Source organism: Hemiscyllium ocellatum, chromosome 45 (genome assembly GCF_020745735.1).
Source record: "Hemiscyllium ocellatum isolate sHemOce1 chromosome 45, sHemOce1.pat.X.cur, whole genome shotgun sequence".
NCBI classification, from domain to species: domain Eukaryota; kingdom Metazoa; phylum Chordata; class Chondrichthyes; order Orectolobiformes; family Hemiscylliidae; genus Hemiscyllium; species Hemiscyllium ocellatum.
This window is the reverse complement of record NC_083445.1, coordinates 16,892,921-16,915,681: the sequence shown is the minus strand read 5'-3', so window position 1 is coordinate 16,915,681 and position 22,761 is coordinate 16,892,921. Positions and strand designations below refer to the sequence as shown.

Sequence of the window (22,761 nt, the reverse complement as noted above, 5' to 3'; positions counted from 1 at the left end):
CCGGAGCTGCGCGAGGCCCGGTCCCACGCGCGCAAAACAGAAATGGCGGCGATACGACACCGCTCGTGTGGCGACCTGCGCTGCAGCCACGGGCCTGGTCACGTGACTCCTGCTTCTTCCCCCTCGCCCCGGGTTCTGCCGTTGTGTCTGAGTTCCAGATTGTTCCACCACCATCGGTGAAGGTCACGCGGCCTCATAGCCCCAGAGCCACTCGAGGCTCAGCCCCACGCGCGCAAAACAAAAAATGGCGGCGAGACCGCACCGCTCGTGTGTCGACCGCTGCTGCACGTGCACGGGACGCTGGGCCAGTCTCGCTGAAGACGCCGAGCCGTGGGCCTGGTCACGTGCCTCTTTCTCCCCACCCTGTGTTGTGCCGTTGGTTGTAAATTCCAGATTTTTCCACCGCGTACGGTGAAGCTCACACGACCTCAGCCTCCACAGCTCGAGCTGCTCGTGGCCTGGTCCCAGGCACAGCAAACGGCAATGCCCGCGTGGCGACCGTTGCTGCACATGCTCGGGACGCTGGGCCATTCTCGCTGAAGGCGCCGAGAAAGCCTATGAAAGTGGGGGGAAAAAAGAGCAGAAGTGAAGGGATTATGGCCGTTCACCATGCCGCTACTCCACCGCAACCCTTTTTTGAAGACTTTCTTGTCAAGGAGCGAAGTTTAAGGAATGCTGAGAGGACAGTTAGCGAAGCGTACAGAACCCAGCGCTTTACTAAGAGAGATATCGAGTCACAAAAGCGGGGAGCTTTAACTGAAATCTCATCGAGCCATGATTTGAACATTGTGACTCGCCTGGCCGCCATATTTTCTAGCAACAGTGAGAAAATTTTTGGCAAAGTGGCTTGAGGGGGCGAAGAGGTGAGACTGCAGAAACCAAACTCTCCATGGTGCAAGGGAGTCTAAAAGGAGGCTTGCAGTCATCTGAAAGGTTGAGGCAAGATCGACAAAAGCAAGCTATTCCAATGTGACAATCGTACCACAGATCCTTCAACTCGCATTCATAGATTTGGGAAGGAGAGAAAGAATGTGGCCGAATGGTTTTACAATGTGTGACAATGACCTGGTAATCATTGCCCAAGGATGTGGTGGAGAGAGAGGCCACCAATGATTTCCACAAAGCAAAGTACTTGAAACTTAGAAGGACTAAGGGAAAGGCCACCTGCTTGAGTCCTGGAAAGGTTTGGACCTTGAAGCTTCTGGCAACTCTTAGCCAAGCTTATAGTGCAGCTAGAGGCCATTCAGCCCACCATGTATACACTAACCCTCTGAAGAGCATCCCACCCAGACGTAGCTCCCCCACTCTATCCTGCGTTTCCCATGACTAATCCACCTAGCCTGCACATCGCTGGGCGCAATGGGGAATTTAACCTTGTCGATCCACTGAACTTGCACATTTTTGGACTGTGTGAGGAAACTGGAGCACCCAGAAGAAACCCACGCAGGCACGTGAGGAATGTGCAAACTCCACACCGACCTGAGGTTGGAATTGAACCTGGGTCCCTGGTGCTGTGAGGCAGCAGGACTGCCATAACATGGGAAGTATTTTGGGTCATGGCTGATTTATTAACTGCAGTTAACCAAATCATAAAAATTAGTAATAACTGGTTTTTGACGGACTTTAGGCTCAATCTACAAACTTATTATCTTTTATGTGTGAGCCAAGTCCTGCGTGCTCTTTAAATAAAGCAATAGGAAAAAATATCTAATCTTACACTTTTAGTTTTATTCTAGCAGTAAGTGGATAAAGTATACAGAGCTCTGGGTCTAAACCTTTCTGTCCCTGACAAACTACTCAATCAGTCAGTTCAGAAAGAACAAAAGATGTCTCTCTGTCCCTGATCCAGTCTTTCATACTATACAAAACATCATACCATCACTTAAGTGAAATTGTCTTCTCATTGGCTGTTGCTCCGACTCCATTCCCCGCCTCCTCGCATTTCCGGCTGTCTGACCTCAAGTGACCTTCCCGTTTCGGAGACAAAGGACCACCATGCGGCCTCCTTTCGAGCGCGAAACGGAAGATTCGCCCACTTCCGGCGTGCGAAACGGCCGATCACATGACCTCCCGGAGCGCGAAACAGGGAGACCACGTGACCGCGCCCGCGTCTCGGAGCATCACGTGATCATCCTCTGCGCGCGCATCAGAGGACCACGTGACCGCCGAGCGCTGAGGACACGCCCCTCAGAACTCGACAATTTAGTTTCCAGGTAAGTTTTTTATATATATATTTACAACTCCCCCTTTTGATCTCATGAAAATGAGACCAACAAACCAGTTTTACGCATCACATTCACTCTCCGACGCTTAGTCCTCCCCTCTTGCCAGGGCCATGGTTTCCGCCGCTATTTGTGACATCTGATAGGGCGGTGGAGCCTTCCCTTCAATTGCTGTAATAATTACCCTGTGCAACAAAGATCTGATACAGGGGATACAACAACATCCACACAACATGAACACAATGGTCATACCAGCGAGGGACATAAACACAGACACAATTAATGCTTTCCATTTCCCTACCCAGGAATCGAAAATGCCTCCTAGAGGGTTGTCAATACATGAATGTTCATGCATTTCTTCAGACAAGGTTCTTAATCCTTCTAGGGCTCTGGTTACCGAGCCATCAGGTGCTGTATTGTTGGGATGAACGTACAACATTGATCTCCAAACACAGAGCACACTCCTCCCTGATTCACCAAGGTTACCTTCACTAGTCCCATGTTATCTACTCCTGATTGATCTACCCCTATTATAAAATAAAAACGGCTATCAGCACTTTCACTGTAAAACTGTACCTCTTTGGGACTAGGGTTGGTGTCGAATCTTGTCAGGGTTAACAAGAGTGGATTTTTTAACTCTGAGGAATGATCGAGTTGTCCCTTTGTCAAGCTCACACGGTCTCTAACCTCCCATCTATTATCCGAGGGTGACGACTTCTTAGGTGTCCAATGTTCCCCAGTCCATGTTAATACATCATCCCACGAAGGGCATGGATGAGAATTAATGGCGTAGATGCAAAGATATACATCATACCCCCTCCAGCTCCCTGTATCTTGGCCACAGTCAATTACTTGGCATAAGTCAAACTGGTATATTGTATCTCACTTTTTATCATGTCTGATGTGTATCCAGCTCCCTGCTTCCCTTAAACATTTGTCCCTCTCTTGTCCTATTGATCTCTTATTCCTGCGACTCTCTACCTTGTGTGTGTGTTCGTCCTTCGTGGTTGATCCCCTTATTAATAGTCCACACAACACTTATACATAAAATAGTGAAAACTCCCAAGCTTAACAGCTTAGAATAACGCGGGCTGATTACTAAAATAAACATAATATACGTTATACAACAATTCAAAGTTTAAGACCCTTCTACTCTTTTTCTGTTCTTATTCGTTCTAGAGTTCTCGGCGGTTCTGTGGCCGCACGCTGGCTCCAATGATACCAAGTGTCTCCTTTCCCTTGTAGTCGAACCACATGAAATGTCCTTTCCACCACCTTGTAAGGTCCTGTCTACCATGGCTCCGACCACTTCCGTTTGATCACCTTCAGCAGGACCCACTCTGTGGTGGATGGCGCCTGGCTCTGTAGGTCCCCCTTTTCCGATCCAACCTGTTTAGAGAAAGCTGAGACCAAAGCTGTTAGTTGATCATAATAAGGTTTGTACATTATTGAGACTCCTCCCTCTAACATCTGTATTCTCCGGAATCCGGAAACTGCTGCCCTGTTGTTAGCTCGTACGGGGTAAATCCTATAATAGAGTTTACTGAGCTTCTAATAGACATTAAGGCTAAAGGTCGGGCATCCACCCAGCTTAACTTCGTTTGTGCACACACTTTTCCTATTTCCCTTCATGGACTGGTTCATTCTCTCCACTTTTCCCTGTGACTGAGGATGGTACACCGTTCCAAACGCATGTTTCAGTCCTAAAACTGCTTCTATTTCTTGCAGGTCTTTATTCTTAAAATGTGTGCCATTATCTGACCTGACTTTCTTTTGAAACCCATGCGTTGGAATATATTGGTTTATCAAAATTTTGATCACTGTCTTCGCATCTTCCTTTTTCGCAGGTATCACTTCTGGCCAACCAGTGTATGCATCCACTGGTACCAAAAGGTACCTACACCGTTTACTCTCTCTACCATGTCAGTGTAGTCAATCACTATTTCCTATCCTGGCATTCTTGGGGGAGGAAATTTTCCGTCTTGTGGTTTCACTGTTGCTTTTACATTATATTGTGAACACGATTTACATTCTCTGATATAATTTTCACTCATTGCCTGTAGTTCAGCCAATTGGGCTGATTCTTTGCCACCCTCTGTTGGGTCAAGGGTAACTCTTACATACATCAGCACCTGCCTGCCTCCCCCTTTTTTCTGAAAAAGAACACCATTTATTGTGTGTTCTTTTTCAGAAATAGAGGAAAAATGGCTCTTTGTAATCCGGGACCGTTAAATCAGCAGCCCGCATTAGGGCCTGTTTAAGAGATATAAAACTGTCGTCTGCCTCTGTGGTCCACTACAAATGCGCAAACAAATTTCGCATGCCTTGCTCATTTACCATGGCCCTTAGAGGGAAAGTAAGCTCCCTATATGAGGGAACAAATTGTCTTCTGTATCCTGTCAATCCAAGAAAATGAGAGCATGTCTTTTACAGTGACTGGTTTGGCATGATGCAGAATGGAGGATCTATGGGATGGAGACACACACCTGTTCCCTTACTGGAAATACCTCTGCCCAAAAAAGACTCCGCTCGTCTGCAGCATTGTAATTTAGGCCATGAAACTTTGAAACCAATGTTATACAAGAGTAACAGCAATGAGTTTGTAGCTGCCAAACAAGAAACATGGTTGGGTGCCGCCATAAGAATGTCACCCACATATCGGATCAATACCACCCCCTTTGGGAGCATCACATTTTTCAGCTGCTGTTTCAGTACCTGATTAAATACCCCAGGTGACAAAATGAACCCTTGAGGAACCCTTGTATAATGAAGTTGTTGGTCTTTATAGGTAAACAAAAAATGTCCCTGAAATGATCAGCTAGGGGCAAACAGAAGAACTCGTTAGCCAGATCAATGCACGAGAACCACTTATGGTCAGGGGTCAGCACAGACATCGCAGTGTAGGGGTTTGGGACCAAAATTGTTGGAGTAGAAACGACACTGTTGATCCGTCTAAGATCATGCGCCATCCTATATTTGCCTGTATTCTGCTTCTCTACAGGTAAGATAGGAGTGTTCCAGGCTGACTGAGAGGGTTCTAGCACCCCTGCTGCTACCAATCCTTCAATTGTGTCGGCGATGCTGGCTTCAGCCTCTGGTTTGTGTGGGTATTGTCTCTGCCAAATCGGAGTGTGGTCTATTAACTCGAATGTGATTGGTGCGACGTGTTTGCAGTAACCAACGTCCGTCGAACCTGCTGACCACAAGGCACCCGGTAGTGTATCAAGCATCGCTGCAGCCTGTGGATGGTCCATCTTTTCCCTGCCATGACACCTTTCAATCCGCCTATGTTTCAGCAACACCTTGTCAGTTGTTCTGTGCACAAGACAATAAGCTTCAACTGAGGGTGAATATTGCAAACCGGGTAACTGAGTCCAAACCCAATCAGTTAGCTCTATTAAGGGTTTGGACATGAGTCCCAGATCTTTGGCCTGATATTCAGCATGCACTGCTAATGTGAAATGCTGTATAGCTTCTTCAGATATCTCATACCATTCCAACTGTTCCAGAGTTAGTTCCATAACACCCACCACACCTTCCAGGTGTTGATAGAATGCATGCGGATAGATTTTATTGTCATCTGTCGTAATATAGGGTCACATGAAGGGGATCTGTAGGAGGAGCATAGGGATGCAGCATCTGAACCCAGGGTCGCCCTTGGTTATATAAAGACTGTATGCCGTTATTCTGCCCTTTCTCAGGTTCAAGGAGTCCCCAGTATATATCTGCCCACTGCCCTTCTGCCATTGGTGATGTGTCTGGTGATAATATCACTTGGGGTCCAGAGTGAATCATTGACATAGAACAATTAACAGAATAGCCAATTGGAAAGGTCACTACAAGTCCATCTGGTCCGCACAGAACCGGGACCCCGTATCTCTCCAGCAAGTCACGTCCCAGCAAATTCACAGGGCATGCAGGTGATGAAATATATTGGTGATAAACAGTCTGCCCGGCCACTGATATGATCAGTGGCGATGTCAAAGGCAGATTAGGAGGCTGATTTAAGGGGACACGCTGTCCTCGGATCAATCCCTGGCCTCCCTGGGACCCCCACAGCAGGGGACAATTTTCTTCTCCAATGCCCAGGTTGGCCACATTCAAAACAAGTGTCCGGTGGCTAACCTCTGACTCCTCCACGGCCCCTTCCTCTACCACTCATTCCTCCTGGAACACCTCTTGGCCTGCCCTCCTAAAAGGGGGTAGTATGGCATCGAATCAGGTGCCGGGTCTAGACTCTGCCAGTTATTTTGTGGCTGCACCATCTGATTAATCGTCTTTTGGGAGGTCTTCTTTGTCTCATTAACCTTCTGTCTAGCCTCATCAAGCTGTAACTTCAGCAACTGCGCTTGTGCTGACCCATTGCTCTGTTTATCTTCATTCTGTTTTGTCCTATATCGCTTCATATGATGCATCAAATGTTTTTCCCACTGTTCTGTAGAACACCCTGGGATATCAGGATGACTCTCCATTACCTCTTTTACTTCCTTAGGCATCCCTGCCATAACGGCATTCTTAAACTACGTGGTCTGTAGCTGACCTGACCCTGGCTGGCTCCCCGCAGTATCTGTCCACGTGCCTTCACATCTAGCCAAAAAGGCAAGCATCTTCTCGCCCTCCTTCATTGTGAAGGAGAGCGAGTGCATCGCTCCCGGTGGAATCGGGAATCTATCCCTCATTGCTCTTCCCACACAGTTGGCATGCTGCACAAACGGGTCCGAGTCAAGTACTAAGGTGGTCCCCGCAGACACTTCAATCTGCTGTACCTCCCACATACTCAATTGTTTGCCCACGAATGCTCTCCAATCACCCATGGCCAACTTGAAGCCTAGTGTGTATTGGCAAAATTTAGTCATCCAGGGTCCACCTCCCTCCATGGCTGGGGACATTTTATCCAAAATACAATTCATATCCGTATAGGTAAAGGGCTGATACACATCCCCCATAAAAGAGCCTTTCTAATCTACAGGCAGTTGGTGCTGATATTTTATGGGCAGTCGCAATATCTCCCTCCGTCACAAATCATAACTGTTTTCAAACGGAGGCTGTATCCCTGAGAAGCCCTGTTCAGTATGCATGGTAAGTGAGCCTTTTAAAGTGACAGGGTACGTGTTTGGACCGCCCCCACTCCTCGTCTTCACTATCTGTGCTACTCCTTGACTCCTCCTCTCTTCTTTCTCTTCGGCTTCTTTTGTCCACTTTCTTCCAACCAGTATTGACCCTTTGTTTCCCTTTACATGCTCTTCTACTTCTAATCTCACATACTCTTCTGCTTCTCCCAAAAACGGTGACAATTTCTTCCTCTCCTCTTCTTTAGGGACTTTTGCCCTGCTTTTATAAATCTTCCCATATTTCTGCATCACTGTTTTTTTGTTTGTTCTTTGCAAGCCCACTAATTAACTGACCTCTAACTTTACCCCACTGCTGTTTTACGGACAACACTAAATCAGAAGAACATCCTCCGTTTTCTTCACACTCTTTATCAAATTCCCTATCATTTTATGTATTTCTGTTTTTTTAAAATCCTCCTGTCCAATAACCAATCGGTTTATATTTAATTTAGCCAAGCACCCAGCCCAATTAAAACAAATCCGGTTGCGAATCAATCTGTATAAAATACACCCAAACAACTTACTCTTACAGTTAAAGTTATCAGCAGTTTCGTTATCACCTTTAAGTTTCTACTGCCTACTCTTTCTCACTGAGACACCACTGTCTTTGTCTCAGAGACATCACTGGCTTTTCTACTACCCTCCGTACATTCCCAGTGTAATTTTAAAACTTACAACACATCAATTATCAACCAAAATTCGTGAGCGGTGCTTTTATGAGATCCTGCTCAAAGGACTTTAAACCTTCTCACACATACGTACCTTGGTGCTTTTATGAGGACTCTAACCCCATGGGACTTTAAACCCGTACGTATTTAACTAATCCTTCTTACATTTACGTACCTCGGTGCTTTTATGAGGACTCTAACCCCGTATGTATTAAATCAATACTTTATCCACTTACTATTACTTAGGACACTTGCAGTCTAGTGACAACAATCAATTTAGTATCTCCAATCGCAGAACTTCGATATAAACAGGTGTCTGCTCACCTTTTGTTTTTGCGGCGCCGCTTGTTGTCATCACCAGACATCAGCGTCCGTTGTTTCTATTTTTCTCACGTTTACGTCGCTCAGTCTGGATCACGTCGGGATCACGTCAGGCTCACCATCTGACGGACTTTAGGCTCAATCTACAAACTTATTATCTTTTATGTGTGAGCCAAGTCCTGCGTGCTCTTTAAATAAAGCAATAGGAAAAAATATCTAATCTTACACTTCTAGTTTTATTCTAGCAGTAAGTGGATAAAGTATACAGAGCTCTGGGTCTAAACCTTTCTGTCCCTGACATTTTCGGAAGGGCGATCGTGATACAATATGTTTGACACCAGTTTTTAAGTCTGAAGCTGAATCTACTCTGCACCCAAAGTGAGTATTAGACCATAAATAGGACAATTTCACAAATAATTGGGTAGACACTCAAGGGCTTGGGTGCCTAGATCTTGAAAATATCTTGAACATGACGGAAAATAATCAAGAAAGCTAATGGAATGCTGATACTACTTGAAGTACAGTGAGCAGATCTGGACACCACACTTTTGTGAGGATAGACTGACCTTGGAGGGAGTACATTGTATGTTTACAAGAATGATACTTGGACTTAGTTATTAGATTAGATTTACAGTGTGGAAACAGGCCCTTCGGCCCAACAAGTCCACACCGACCCGCCGAAGCGCAACCCACCCATACCCCTACATTTACCCCTTACCTAACACTACGGGCAATTTAGCATGGCCAATTCACCTGACCCGCACATCTTTGGACTGTGGGAGGAAACCGGAGCACCCGGAGGAAACCCACGCAGACACGGGGAGAACGTGCAAACTCCACACAGTCTGTCGCCTGAGTCGGGAATTGAACCCGGGTCTCAGGCGCTGTGAGGCAGCAGTGCTAACCACTGTGCCACCGTGCCGCCCACAAATCAGGAGAGATTATTCAAATAGGGCCTGTATTCGAGATTTTAAATGTTTAAAAGATGATTTCCTAAAAGGCTTCAAGATATAAACAAGAAAAGACAGGATACATAAAATTATTTCCACTAGTTAGAGCTTTTAGAACTTAGGACAAAATTTGAGAGCTGGAACATAGAACGTTAACAGCGCAGTAGAGGCTCTTTGGCCCTTGATGTTGTGTCTCCTTGTGAAAATAATCTGCCCATCTAACCTACACCATTCCATTATTATCCATATGTATGTCCAATGCCCCTTTTAAATGCCCTTAACGTCTACAAGTCTACTACTGTTGCAGGCATGGAATGGCCTAACTCTGCTACTCTGAGTAAAGAAACGACCCCTAATATCTGTCCTAAATCTATCACCCCTCAATTTAAAGCTATGTCCCATTGTGTTGGTGTTGACCATCCGAGCAAAAAGGCTCTCGCTGTCTACCCTACCTAACCCACTGATTATCTTATACGGCTCGATTAAGTCACCTCTTAACTTTCTTTTCTCCAACAAAACAGCCTTAGTTCCCTGAGCCTTTCCTTGTAAGACATCCCTTCCATACCAACCTAGTGAATCTCCTCTGAAACCTTCCCAAAGCTTCCACATCCTTCTTATAATGCGATGACCAGAGCTGCATGTAATACTCCAGATGCGGCCTTACTAGTATCTTGTACAGCTGAAGCATGACCTCGTGGCTCCAAAACCCAATATCCCTATCAATAAATGCCAACACACCATATGCCTTCTTTACAACCCTATCAACCTGGGTGGCAACTTCAGGGATTTATGCACCTGGACGCAGACAATCTGTTCATCTACACTGCCAAGAATTTTACCATTAGCCCAGTACTAACCCCTCGTTATAGAGAAACAACCAATGATGATGTTTTAAGCTGAGGGTCACCACACCTCAAGCAAGATGTTCAGAAGCACTTCGACACACAAAGGGTGGGAAAGGTATGGACCTCCTTCCACATACAGCAGTGGATGCTGAATATGTTATTAATTTTATATCTGAGATTGATACATTTTTTATTAAGCAAAGGCATTAAGGGAAATGCGCCAAATCCCATACATGGAGATATATGCAGATATGTGGAGTTGCCATAGATCAGCCTTGATCTCATTGAATAGCAGAACAGATTTGAGGGGCTGAATGGCCTGATCATAAAACAGCATGACGAGATACAAGATCTCTCTTTACAAATTAATATTGTCCATCAACACTTTTCATTTCCCCTCCTTTTTCCATATTAATCCTTATTTTTAATCCATATTCTCTTTACCTTTCCCATGGCATTTATTCTTTTAGATCTGGATGAAAATATGATGGATTATCAAGCCTCATCTGGTTCTGGAGACAGTTCCTCTGGTAAGACATCTATTCCTCTATATATTTAATAATTCTTTCAATGTTTGCTCCACAATTGTCATTATTTATAAAGAACATGAAGTCTTTTAACTCTATTGCTTAGAAATCCAAATACACTTATTTATCTGAAGAAAGTGACCTGATTATTTCTGTTATATCTTCCAAAATGAATAACCTCACACTTTTCTGCATTAACTATCCACAACTCTGCCTACCTTAATGTCATCCGCAAATTTACTAATCCATCCTTCTACGCACAGATCCAGATCATTTATAAAAATGATGAATTGCAGTGGCATCAATCACCAGCCCTTCTTTTTTCAGCCAGCCAATTTCTGATCCAAACCCTAATTCACCTTCAATCCCGAAACTCCATATTTTGTGAAATAGCCTACCGTGTGGAACCTTGTCAAGTGCTTTACTGAAGTTAATGTAGACCACATCAATCACTTTACGTTCATCCACCTGTTTTGTCATCTTCTCGAATAACTCAATAAGGTTAGTGAGACATGACCTACCCTTCACAAAACAGTGCTGATTATCTCAAATCAAGTTCTTCCTTTCCAGATGATTATAAATCCTCTCTCTCATAACCTTTTCAAACACCTTACCCATAACAAAAGTAAGGCTCACTGGCCTGTAATTACCAGGGTTGTCCCTACCTAAACAAGGGAACAACATTTGCTATCCTCCAGTCTTCTGGCACTACTCTTGTCAACAAATGACATAAAGATGGAAGCCAAAGGCTCTGCAGTCTCCCATCTGGCTTTCCAGAAAATCAGAGGATAAATTCCATCCGGCCCAGGGGTCTTATCTATTTTCAGATCTTCCAAAATTGCTAAAACCTCCTCTTTGTCAACCTCAATCTCATTGTAGCCTGGATCTCCGTATTCTCGCTAACATTGGAAAAGTTGGAATATTGAAACATTAGAATACTGAAGAAAAGTATTCATTAAGCACTTCCACTATGTCCTCACATTCCACGTACAACTTTCCACTAGTATCTTTGTGCCTTGCTGCCCATGCCTCTTAATCTTACATCTCAGTGAGGTCCTCATATACCTTTGCTGCCCCTAATGAAAAGAGCCCCAACTGATTTCCAATCTTCCCTCTAACCAAATAGCCCCAACCCCTTTTTATAGAGAAACAACCAGTGATGATGCTTTAAGCTGAGAGACAGCACACCTCAAGCAAGGTGTTCAGAAGCACTTCAAAACACACGGGGTGGGAAAGGTGGATGCTGGATCAGTTGTTAATTTTATATCTGAGATTGATACATTTTTTATTAAGCAAAGGCATTAAGGGAAATGGGCCAAATCCCATAAATGGAGATATATGCAGATATGTGGAGTTGTCATAGATCAGCCTTGATCTCATTGAATAGCAGAACAGATTTGAGGGGCTGAATGGCCTGATCATAAAACAGCATGACGAGATACAAGATCTCTCTTTACAAATTAATATTGTCCATCAACATTTTTCATTTCCCCTCCTTTTTCCATATTAATCCTTATTTTTAATCCATATTCTCTTTACCTTTCCCATGGCATTTATTCTTTTAGATCTGGATGAAAATATGATGGATTATCAAGCCTTATCTGGTTCTGGTGACAGTTCCTCTGGTAAGACGTCTATTCCTCTATTTATTTAATAACTCTTTCAATGTTTGCTCCATAATTGTCATTATTTATAAAGAACATGAAGTCTTTTAACTCTATTGCTTAGAAAACCAAATACACTTATTTGTCTGAAGAAAGAGACCTGATTATTTCCTTAGTTCAGGGTTAATGTATCAGCCTGAGAGTAAGAGGTAGAAATTCATTTAGACTTACAGACATTTATAGCACAGAAGAAGGTTATTCAGCTCACTGTGGCCACAACAGTCAACAAAGATCTGACGACACTAATCTCATTTTCCATCGCTTAGTCCTGGAGGCTTCAGCAATGCAAGTAAATAGCTAAATACTCTTTAAATATTACAGTGGTTTCTAACTCCACCACCCAGTTCCAGACTCACTTATTTAAAAAAAAATTCTCAACTCTTTGGCTTCCATTTCTTATGCCTCCTGGATACTGACCCCACAATTAATGGATAAAGTGCCTTGCTGCGCGTGCTTGTCATAATCTTACACATCTCAATAAGGTCCTCATTCTACCTTTGCTGCTCCTAATGAAAAGAGCCCCAACTGATTTCCCTCTACCCGAATATGCCCACTCCCTTGTTAGAGAGAGACAATCAGTGATGCTTTAAGCTGAGTGTTGTCACACCTCAAGCAAGATCGAGAAGGAATGTCTTTCATGGTCCACCCAGCTTGTAGTGGGAATGGAACCCACGCTTTTGGTGTCACTTCACATTACAACCCACCTACCTAGCTAAGTGACCGCCAGATAAAGTAACCCCATCGTTTCTATAATTTATGTTCTACCCTTCCTCAGCCAAGTTTCCTCTTGGCTTTGCGGTGTTTGAGAGCCCCTGGTTATCTTTCAGCTCAATAGTTTGAAAGAGGAGAGATGGCCTTTACACTGAATGAGTCAACCAGAAGTCCAGCCTGACCAAAATGTCCATCCACACTTACCCCATTTCCCTGCACTTGGCCCATATCCTTCTAAACCTTTCCTATTCATGTATTTGTCCAATTAACGTATCTACCTCAACCACCTTCACTCAGGGCTGATCTGCTGCTCAGGGCCATTTTTATCTATCATTGTTGAGACCTTTAACAAACCACAGCCTTTCAATCTCCCATTGCCCTAATCTGCAGCCAGATAGGGTTAAAAATTCCAGGTTCCTCACTGGAAAGAAATGCTCCCTTGATTTTTCCTACCAAATGGTTTTTATTAGGTCAACCCATTTGGTAAAGGATGAAACCAGTCTTTCATACGCTTTGTGCTCTTTAGTCCATTCACAAAACACATCACTTCATACATGTGGTTCCTTCCCAGCAACCCAGTGACTCAGCACTCACTCTTTCAGTGCTCTGGGTACCTAAGTAGGCCATTTGACTCTTTGTATGTTAATCATGTAATTCAAGTACCGTTAAAGGCTAGCTTTCATTTTCTCTTTTTATTCTTTGTTTCCACATGATTAAGGGCCAGGCTTTCTCTGAACACAAAGACCAGTCAGTCCAAGAGCAGGATCTTTTTCACTCATCACTGTACAGGAATGAAAGAATTATCTCTGAGTTGGTTTGTGGCTTCTCTCAGCCAGTGCTTGAAATTTTTTGAGTTCACATTCACATCCCACTACAGAGATCCGAGGCAGAAAATTGCAGGTGACACTGGGCTGCTGAAAGTGTACCGCACTACCAGGGGTGTCATCTTAACCATCCTCAGGGATGTGCATAAGTTCTTGTGGAATTTCAAGGAAGAGCAAACGAGTTGCCTGTGATCTTGTGACCAACACGGATCATTTAACCAACAACACAAGACAGTTTCACACCAGTAGTGTAAAAAGGAAGCGCAAAGCAATTAATTTCAAACAAACATAGACTCTGGACTTGCTTTTTTTTGATCATTTCACCTTTATTACAGACGATGCAGATTTGGCTTCCACGTGCGGTCTTCATGCACAATATTTCCGAGCAAACGGAAGTCACTACTGTATGTGTGAGGAAGGGTATGTCTCGACTTCAGGAGAGCTCATCTTTCAAAGTTCGACAGAGTGCAGAAGTAAGGGCATTTTTATAGTTGAAAATTCTTGGTGATGGGCCAAGGTCTTTTATAAAAGAAATTCTTGTAAGTATAAGGATAGGAAAAGAACACAGTAATATTTCGCTTTCCTGGCTAACAATATTGGAGTGCAGCATTACTTCATCATTTATGGAATCCTACAGCACAGAGACACGCCCTTTGGTCCAGACTGGTCCAAGCCGACCACTAACCCCATTTCTCTGTACTTGGCCCATATCCTTCTAAACCTTTCCTATTCATGTAATTCTCCAAATGCCTTTAAAATGTTGTTAACATACTCTTCTCAGCCCCTTCCACTTCTGCTCAAGGCTGATCTGCTGCTCAGGACCTTTTTTGTCTATCATTGTTATCTGTCCCTTGAGACCTCTACCAAACAACAATCTATGAACCGCAGCCTTTGAATCTCCCATTGCCCTTTTCTGCAGCCAGGTAGGGTGGAAAGTTCCAGATTCCTCATTTGAAAGAAATGCTCCTTTGATTTTCCTACTAAATGGTCTTTATTAGTTCAGTCCATTTGGTAAAAGATGAAACCCCTCTCTCATACTTTCTGTGCTCTTTCGCTCATTCACAAAGCACATCACTTCATAGATCTGGTTCCTTCCCAGAAACCTAGTGACCCAGTAGTCGCTGTTTATAAGTCCTCTGAGTACTTAAATAGGCCACTTGACTCTCTATATTTCAATCATGGGAATCAAGTACCACTAAAAGGCTAGTTTTTATTTTATCTTTTTAATCATTGTTTCCCCTCCGGTGGGAGTAGGTTTCTTCACAACTACCCATCAAAAGGTGGTGTAGATTAATGGTTTAACAGTCCACAATTCCAGGCTAATGTCCTTGGAGGTAAGAGTTTGATCCAACCAAATTTCATTCAATATTTTAAAAACTGAACTCATGATAACCACTTCTAATTGTGGTAAAACCCATCTGGTTCATAATGACTCTGACTAATTTTTATAGATACACTACAGAAAGCATTCTATCTGGATGCATCACAGAATGGTATGACAACTGCTTTGCTCAAGACTGCAAGAAATTACACAGTCCAGACCATCACACAAACTAGTCTTCCTTCTATTGACTTCGTCTACACTTCCCAGTGCCTGAGGAAAGCAACCACCATAATCAACAACCCTTCCCATCCCAGTTATATTCTCGGAGAAAGTGAGGACTGCAGATGCTGGAGATCAAAGCTGAAAATGTGTTGCTGAAAAAGTGCAGCAGGTCAGGCAGCATCCAAGGTGCAGGAGAATCGACGTTTCGGGCATGAGCCCTGAAGAAGGGCTCATGCCCGAAACATCGATTCTCCTGCTCCTTGGATGCTGCCTGACCTGCTGCGCTTCTCCAGCAACACATTTTTCAGCCCAGTTATATTCTCATCTACCCTCTTCCATCTGGCAGAAGATACAAAAGTTTGAAAATGCATACAAATAAATTTAAGAACAGCTTCTTCCACATTGTTATCAGACTTATGAATGGACCTCTCAAATGATAGCTGAAAATGTGTTGCTGGTTAAAGCACAGCAGGTTAGGCAGCATCCAAGGAACAGGAAATTCGACGTTTCGGGCCAGAGCCCTTCATCAGGATCCTGATGAAGGGCTCTGGCCCGAAACGTCAAATTGCCTGTTCCTTGGATGCTGCCTAACCTGCTGTGCTTTAACCAGCAACACATTTTCAGCTCTGATCTCCAGCATCTGCAGACCTCACTTTTAACCTCTCATATGATAGTTGATTTTCCTCTCCACCTTCTCTGTAGCTGTAACACTATATTCTGCATTATTATATTGTCCTGATGTGCTCATGTCAGATAGAATTTGTCTGGTTAGCACGCGAAACAATACTTGTCACTATCTTGGTACAGGTGACAATAATCATTCAATGTGTTTTAGGAAAGGAAATCTTTACTACTCTGGCCTACATGTGGCTCTCGACCCACAACAATGTCAGAGTCATACAGCACAGAAACAAGCCCTTTGGCACAACTTAATGCAAACCGAGTTTCCTAAACTGAACTACTCCCATAAGACCATAAGACATAGGAGCGGAAGTAAGGCCATTTGGCCCATCGAGTCCACTCCGCCATTCAATCATGGCTGATGGGCATTTCAACTCCACTTACCAGCATTTTCCCCGTAGCCCTTAATTCCTTGTGACATCAAGAATTTATCAATCTCTGTCTTGAAGACATTTAGCCTCCTGGCCTCCACTGCACTCTGTGGCAATGAATTCCACAGGCCCACCATTCTCTGGCTGAAGAAATGTCTCCACATTTCTGTTCTGAATTGACCTCCTCTAATTCTAAGGCTGTGTCCACGGGTCCTAGTCTCCTCGCCTAACGGAAACAATTTCCTAGCGTCCACCCTTTCCAAACCATGTATTATCTTGTACGTTTTTATTAAATCTCCCCTTAATCTTCTAAACTCCAGTGAATACAACCCCAGGATCCTCAGCCATTCCTACCATTCCGGGGATCATCCCTCTAAACGTTTCTTAGTCATGTATCTGCTCAAATGTCTTTAAATTTAATTGTACCTGCCATGACCATTTCTTCTGGTAGTTCATTTCATATACTGTCACCCTCTGTGTCAAAGCATTGCCCCATAGGTCCCTTTCAAATTTTTCCCCTCTCACCTTAAACCTAAGCCCTCTAGTTTTGAACTCCCCTAACCTGGAGAAAAAAAAGCCTTGGCTGTTCACTTTATCTGTGACCTTCTTGATTTTATAAACCTCCATAAAGTCACCCCTCAACCTCTTATGCTCCATGGAGAAAAAATCCCAGCCATCCTACCTTTCCTTATAACAAAGCCTTCAAATCTCAGTAATATCCTTGTAAATCTTTTTGGCACCCGTTCCAGTTCAATAACATCCTTTCTACGGCAAGGTGACCAGAAATGTATGCAGTACTCCAAATCCTGAAGGGTTCATGCCCGAAACGTCGAATCTCCTGCTCCTTGGATGCTGCCTGACCTACTGCGCTTTTCCAGCAACACATTTTCAGGTCTGATCTCCAGCATCTGCAGTCTTCACTTACTCCTAGTACTCCACATCCAGTCTTACTAATGTCTTGTACAGCCATAACATGATGTCCCAACTCCTATACTCTGAGTCATGCAGCACAGAAACAGATTCTTTGGTCCCACCAGTCCACACCAAACATAATTCCAAACTAAACTAGTCCCATCTGCTTACTCAGTGCTCTGACCGATGAAGGCAAGTATGCCAAAGACCTTCTTCAGCACCCTACCTAACTATTGGCCTAATCCAGTGATGCCCAGATCCGTGAATAAATGAAAAAAATCTGTACATTATTTTTAATTCCTTTAACAATTTGACATTCAACTTTAAAAACTGAAACAAGTGTATGTTCACTTACTTCAAACTGTTCCCATAACTAAACAATCTGGAAGGACAATGTTATTCCAAATCTGACTGACAGGAAGATTTTGGTCCACCAAAGAAACAAAATGACAGAATTTGATGTAGAGATGGTCATCCCATCCCCAATTGGGCACATTCACCTCACAGCCATCCCGGAGCCGTTGAGCTGACTTGAGGTGGGACTTGCACCTCAGTCTCCAGGTCAGAGACTAGGAATTCTGAAACGAGTAGCTCACCTCCTGACTCCCCAAAGCCTGTCCACCATCTACAAAGAACAAGTCAGGTGTGGGATGGAATACTCTCCACTTGCCTGGATGGGTGCAGCCCCAACAAAACTCAAGAAGCTTGACACTTTCCAAGAAAAAGCTACCTGCTTGATTGGCACCACATTCACTCCCTCCACCATTGATGCTCAGGAACAGCAGTGTGTACTATCTACAAGATCCACTGCAGAAATTCACCGAGGCTTCTTAGACATCACCTTCCAAATGCATGACCACTTCCATCAAAAAAAGGACAAAGGCAGCAGATACATTGGAACGCCACTGCCTTCAATTTGTTCTCAAAACCACTCATTATCCTGACTTAGAAATTATATCACTGTTCCTTCAGTGGTCACAATCCTGAAATTCCCTCCATAATGGTGTTGTGGGTCTACCTGCAGAAGGCGGAGTACATCGGTTCAAGAGGGGAGATCACCTTCACCTTCTCAAGGGGCAATTATGGATTGCAACAAATACTGGCCCAATTCACTCAAATCCCATGAGTGAATTAAAGAGAAAATCTACGAGGAGATGCCAGCCAGTTGAATGGGGTTGGTGGCCAGCCCCTGAAAATCTTAGGATCCGATTAATTCAGGATTTTCCGAGACTTTGCTGGCTGCATTGGTGGGTTGAAGGTGACGAGTGTAAGGGTGTGGAATGTATGTCAGTGTAGGGGGATAACATGAGAAGGGTAGGACTAGCATGGGAGTGGCCTCCATTGGGCGCACAATGGTCCAGACTGCAGGCACCTCCAAAAGCCACCACACTGTAAAAACGGTTGCCTCTTGGTGTGGACATCTCCCCCAATGCATCACTTCCCTTGGTGGCCAGGGTGCCACCAATTGGCAGTTTGAGAACCCTGATTGTGCATCATGGTGATGTTACTAATTTTATACACCTTGGTGAAAGTGGGGACTGCAGATGCTGGAGATCAGAGTCAAGAGTGTGTTGCTGGGAAAGCACAGGAGGTCAGCCAGCATCTGAGAAACAGGAGAATTGATGTTTCGGGCATAAGCCTTTCATCAGGAACACACAACGCTAATTTCATGCACTGCCCATCTAACAAGGCCTTCTTCCTGTTTAGAAAAAATGTCCTCCGTAGAGTGGGCAAAGGGTCAAATATGGCTCATTGTTTGACATTGAACGCAGTCATCAAATTGATGGTTTGCAGTTCTAGAATTAGAGGGAATAACCTTTCAAGGAAATATCTTTCAGATGAGGTGTTAAACTGAGCCTCTGTCAGCCTTCAGAGTAAGGTGTAAAAGGCTGCATGGCCCCATTTCAAGGAGATGCTTCCTGGCATTTTGGTCAAAGCTAACCCTCTCAGTCAAACCTCATTTAAACCAGATTACCTACCTAGCATCCTGTCTAAAGGATCATGGGATTCTCCACATTGACCAAGTTTTAAATGTTGTACATCACAATTGGAATATTTATAAATCAAACAATCCAGTTGATCCTCAATGAAAATTGAAAGTGCTGGAAGCACTACCATAGGTAGTGTGGGGATAATTAAGAAAAAAAGGAAACAAAAAAAAAGGAAGTGCTGGAAAACCTCAGCACAACTGACAGCATCTGTGGAGGAGAAATATATTTAACATTTGGATTTGAAATGAATCTTCTTTAGAGCTTCAAACGCTTCAGTGAAGATTACCTCTTCACAGATGCTGTCAAACCCGATGAGCTTCTCCAGCACTCTGTTTTGATTTCAGATTTCTGTCATCCACAGTATTTTCTTTTAATCAATTGCTCCTTGTTTATTTTCAGGTAATGTTTCAAAAGTCTTAGAGGAAACTAGAAACCTGAGTACGTTTATTCTTCAACTGCACCAACAAGATTTGCAGAAGTTATCTGTAATGGTGAGTTATCGAAAGTTCACATACTCCAGACTACTCAACATTGATAGGTGACTGCCAAGTCCGGGAGGCCTTAGAGATGGCAAGTAAAGCAGAATGAATTCTTCTGTGGCTCAGTAGGTGAGCTGTGTGTTGCTGGTTAGAGGATTGTGGGCTCATATTCAGGGACTTAAGCATGTGATGCTCACTGATGTTCCCCATGCGGTACTGAGGGAACACTGCTCTGACATTTTGATGACCTGTTAATTCCAATGTTGTATTGATGAGATGGGTTGAATAGCCTCCTTCAGTCTTGGGCTGGGATCCTATGGGTGCAGGAGCATTGCTGCTAGAGTTGTGCTTGGGTAGACTTTGTCACCTAAAAAGATCATCCAGTAAAATTTGGAAAAACCCTTGAGATCTGGTGACCTTCATGATCACCCCTTTCCTTCCTTCAGAAGCGAACACTTCCCCCAAACATCAACCCCTAGAACTCTATATAGGCCCTGTCTAAATGGCCTCAGTGGCCACCATACTTACTTGGATTCCTACTCTATTGCAGTCCCAGCACAGGCCATGGCTTCTGGTGCCGCTGTTGCCACTGAAAAGCTGCTGGGCCGTCCAATCAGCAATTCACTCGAAGGGGAACAACTTCATCCCTTAACAGGACAGGAGTGTTGACTGTGAGCAGTTAATTGCCAGTAAAATGTTTGAGCTCAGAAATCTAGCAATCGGTCAAGGCAGGCCTTGCCCTAGCCTATGGAACACGTCCTGTTAAATCCTAGCCTTTCTTTCAAGCCATCCCCTCAAGCTAATGTGGAAAACTGGAAGGACTGAGTACTCCAATCAATGTTTAGACCTTTACTAGAAGCAGATTAATTGATAGCTATTTGTGGCATTGTACTGTGGACATATTCCCCAATTTTTCAATATCGATTGAACTTGAAATATGTATAGTTGGCTGCAATTTGAAATGCCCTGGAGATATGCAGGACAGTGTAGAATTTTTTTCCTCATCTCAAAACTCAGGTTTTTTTTAAAAGTTTGGCGTGTGGTTTAGTTCACGCAGAAGATCCAAATTGCTACAGTAAGGTACAAGTTTCCCTGGAGCTATGGATGGTGAAGTATTAGGCTCGATATCTTTCCCATCACATGGCTGATGAAGAATGCCTTCCTCTCTTAGCGCCTGACGTTGATCTGTGTCTAAAGCAAGTTGATGGTCCACTTGTTTGGCAACATTATGAAAGCACTTTCCTTGATCACCAAGTCCTGAAGTGGGATTCCAACCCAGAGCTGGAAATGGTGACATGCTGCTGAAATTCTCTGTCCTATGCTCATCAGGACGCATGCAAGAATGACAAATTTAGGAAGGGAGCAACAATTTATTTTACATGCGAAACAAATACTGATTGACTACTGTGAGCCATCTTGCTAACCAAAGAGTTGCATGGAGAACATACTGAGGGTGTTTCTCCCATTCAATTGAGACCATCATTAAACTTACCTGACACATGATAAAGTGATGGTTCTGCACATCTCTTGGAAGATGTAAGTTCACCTTGAGAAAACAGTGGCCTCTTTCAGTCATTGCTGCTAACCTAATCATCACTGAGATGTCAATGTTTGATTGTCCAAGAAAAATGGAATGGTGGAAGTCAGAAATTGCTGGGAAACTCAGCAGGTCTGGCAGCATCTCTGGAGAGAAAGTGGAGTCAACATTTCAGGTCTGTTGACTCCTCATTAAGAACTGGAGTCAATGACAAATGGAGATCCAACCTAGAAAAAGCAAAAAACAGTTGGGCAGACAAAGGTCTGGGTAAAGATCAACCTGGGCGATGGAATATCTGCTTGTGGGGTCCACTAATGGCTGACAATGGGTTGTGTGTGGTAGCAGCTCATGTGATGACAGGGCCTGGTTTGTAGGGATTGGGATAAGGACATGAGAGAAGATGCTAAAATTATTGAACTCTATATCGAGTCCAGAGGGCTGCACAGTCCCCAAGTGGAAATTGAGGTGCTATTCTTCCAGTTTGTGCTGAGCTTCACTGAAGCAAGCCAGAGAGAGATGTTGGTCAGGGAACACTGAGATGAAAATCACCTTCAACAATCATTTGAATCCTAAGCACCTTCCCTCTGAACATAGTGCAAATGGGTGATTGGAAATGCAGTGTAGCTAGAATCTGTTTCATGGATTGGCATCCAGAAGATATAGACATAGACATAGGCATAGAACAAAACAGCATAGAACAGGCCCTTCGGCCCACAATGTTGTGCCGAACATTTATCCTAGATTAAGCACCTATCCAATTACTCTGCAATTTGTGACTTATCTGGATTAGATGGATTTCTAAAATCAACCCACAATTTGAGAGACTGTAGACTATACTTGTTTGCAATGAGGAGTATCTTGCATACAAACTGACGAATGCCAAGATATTGTTACACGAACATTCACAGGTTTAAGGTCATCATTGATTTTTCTACATCTTTGAACTGTAGCCTGAGCCTGGTTTATTCACCTGCAAAAGTCTGAAGGAAAATGTCTAATGCTCCCCCCTTCCCCAACAGGAGTATTAATCATAAAAGACTCATGCTTACAAGACCTCATGTAAATTCAGTTTCCTGAATTTTCCATTCTTGACAATTTTCTGGTTAAATTTTAGCCATTTCCTAGAATTCATGCAATAATGATTCGAAGTGGTCTCCCATCTATTGCCCCATACATTAAAGAGCAACTACTACTTAGCAAATTAAATTCATAAGGATGGGTACATGGGAAGACCAAGAACGGACTTTCAATCCAGCCTACAAAAATGTAGGGCATTACTGTGTAACACGACAGCCAATTAGAAGCCATGTCCATGCTACTAGTTCCAAAGTAGAACTAAAGTGACTATTCCCAGCTTTTGTCATTTTAAAGGTTTTAAAGAAATATTTAAAAAGGTTAAAA

The 22,761-nt window shown here is 43.6% G+C and overlaps 1 protein-coding gene across 2 annotated transcripts in view; it reads left to right on the top strand.

The window, feature by feature from the left end:
• The window catches only part of LOC132835832 (adhesion G protein-coupled receptor E3-like), an 89,658-nt gene that overhangs the window by 11,980 nt on the left and 54,917 nt on the right, over window positions 1-22,761 (top strand). For both annotated transcript variants that reach the window (XM_060854928.1, XM_060854927.1), the window contains exons 3-6: window positions 10,588-10,647; window positions 12,210-12,269; window positions 14,179-14,316; window positions 19,744-19,835. In XM_060854928.1, coding sequence (XP_060710911.1) covers window positions 10,588-10,647; window positions 12,210-12,269; window positions 14,179-14,316; window positions 19,744-19,835 — 350 coding nt within the window. The remainder of the gene's footprint in view (window positions 1-10,587; window positions 10,648-12,209; window positions 12,270-14,178; window positions 14,317-19,743; window positions 19,836-22,761) is intronic.